The sequence below is a fragment of the Quercus robur genome, chromosome 4, assembly GCF_932294415.1.
Source record: "Quercus robur chromosome 4, dhQueRobu3.1, whole genome shotgun sequence".
Lineage (NCBI taxonomy): Eukaryota > Viridiplantae > Streptophyta > Magnoliopsida > Fagales > Fagaceae > Quercus > Quercus robur.
Genome location: NC_065537.1, coordinates 84,299,837 through 84,302,074, shown reverse-complemented (window position 1 = coordinate 84,302,074; position 2,238 = coordinate 84,299,837). Strand labels below are relative to the sequence as shown.

At 40.1% G+C, this 2,238-nt stretch overlaps 1 protein-coding gene across 1 annotated transcript; it reads left to right on the top strand.

Moving 5' to 3' along the window:
• Positions 1-322: 322 nt before the first annotated feature.
• Positions 323-1,976, top strand: LOC126724086 (UDP-glycosyltransferase 79B9-like). The gene has a single exon (XM_050428279.1). The coding sequence runs from the start codon at positions 372-374 to the stop codon at positions 1,746-1,748; it is 1,377 nt and encodes a 458-aa protein (XP_050284236.1). The 5' UTR covers positions 323-371; the 3' UTR covers positions 1,749-1,976.
• The last annotated feature ends 262 nt before the right edge of the window (positions 1,977-2,238 follow it).

Here is a 2,238-nt window from a genome sequence, read left to right as displayed (position 1 = left end):
CGACAATAAATAAAAAAAGATGAAGAACGTTAGCTACATAAATATAATATGAATTGTGGCATAATATATTTGCCCATATCATTTTTAATGAACTAGAACTCGGAATTGGAATTGGAATGTTCAACTCTTCAAGACTAAAGTAATAATGAACTAGATTTCCATAGCCCTTTTTGTTTATTAAAATATATTTATTAAAAAAAATCAAATATTCATCACTAAAAGAATATTGGGTCCCAAAAATGATTATAAACAACTTTTTTGTCTCTCCACTAGGAAGATCCGGTTCTATCAGGTATACATAAAGGAATCACTTTAGTTCTCAAGTGGATTTTTACACCAAAAAAAAAAAAAAAAAAAAAATTCAAGCAAAGATGAGCAATTCAAGAAGCACAAAACTTCACGTAGCCATGTTTCCCTGGTTTGCCTTTGGCCATATCACTCCCTACCTGCACCTCTCAAAAAAGCTTACAGAGAGAGGCCATAGGGTGTCTTTCTTACTGCCCAAAGGAGCACAAGCAAAGGTAGAACATCTCATCCTTTATCCAAACCTCATCCACTTCTATCCCCTTCTTGTTCCCAGTGTAGATAGACTACCCCCTGGTGCCGAGACTGCCTCAGATGTTCCTCTTCCACTTCGTGGACATCTTCGTGTTGCCTTTGACCAAACCCAAGACCAAGTTCAAACCATTCTGAGCAGTCTCAAGCCTGATTTCATTTTCTTTGACTTCAGCCCTTGGATGCCAGCCTTAGCACACCAAATTGGCTCTAAGGCCATATGTTATTCCATTGTAACCCCAGCAACGCAAGCACTAAAGGTTCCTACCAAGGAGAAACCAGAGGATATGACTGTAGAAGACTTCATGCAACCGCCTCCTGGCTATCCTCCTTCGTGTGTGCGAATAAAGTCCAAGGACTATGAGATTGCACAACTAAAAGTGTTTGCCAAGGCTCTTGGAACAGAGATGTCTCTTTATGTTCGAATTACGTATGGCTTGATTTGGAGTGATGCCCTGGCCTATAGGACATATCATGAGTTTGAAGGGCCATATTGTGACTACTTAAAGCAGCATTATGCTAAGCCTGTGCTGCTAACAGGACCTGTCCTGCCTGAAGCACCGGCCACAAAGCTAGACGAGAAATGGACCAATTGGTTATGCAATTTCAAGCAAGGTACTGTGGTGTATTGTGCATTTGGGAGTCAAAATAAACTACAAATGGGCCAGTTTCAGGAGCTACTTTTGGGGTTTGAGTTATGTGGGCAACCATTTTTGGTGGCTCTGAGTACTCCAGATGGTTGCGCAACAATTGAAGAAGCTTTTCCAGAAGGCTTTGAAGAGAGAGTTAAAGGGAGAGGATGGGTGTATGGGGGATGGGTACCACAAACATTGATATTGGAGCACCCATCTATTGGCTGTTCTGTGACCCATTGTGGATATGGGTCCATGTGGGAGTCTCTCTTTAGTGATTGCCAAATAGTATGCGTTCCATACCTTGGTGATCAAATTGTGGGTGCCAGGTTAATGGTGGAAGAACTTAAAGTTGCAGTGGAGGTGGAGAGAGAAGATAATGGGTGGATTTCCAAGGAAAGCCTGAGTAAGGCCATTATCTCTGTGATGGACGAGGACAGTGAAATAGCTGGTCTGGTGAAATATAATCATGCCAAGTTGAAGGAGGAACTTACTAGTGAAGGCATGCAAGAGAGATATTTAGACACTTTCATTCAAAACCTGCAAGGTCTTATGGATTGACTAAGTGCTACATATGAACCAAACTACTTTAGCCTTTGCACTCAAAGAGCAGTAGCAGTTTCAATTGAGGAAGGATTCGCTCGTGTTATAGTTTGGGGATGCTACTTCTTTGTCAATGTTGTTCTATTTGGATATCCAGTTGTGTTTCTTTTTTGGGTTGTACTTGTGTTTCGTTTCTCTTTTAGCAAAAAAATAACAGTAATGCTAAGGAAAATACAATTTTTACTACTTGAGCTTTGCAAATAGAAGTATGTCAAGTTGTAAATATATTTAAAGTTTGTTGCCAAATCCTATTATTATTTTGCTTCTGCACCTTCCTTCCCACCATCCTAATATCTCAACAACCTACTTAGGCAGCCGACAAACCTCAAACAAGGAAACATTTGCAGCCATAAGCAAATTATAACTAAATACTGCAGCAACAGCTTATCAACATGTTTTCTCCATTGCCCTTGGACACACAACAGCAGTCCATTTAAATAATTGTCTA

What these genes read in the sequence shown, in the direction of transcription:
- LOC126724086 (XM_050428279.1), top strand. Translation starts at nt 372, where the DNA reads ATGAGCAATTCAAGAAGCACAAAACTTCACGTAGCCATGTTTCCCTGG.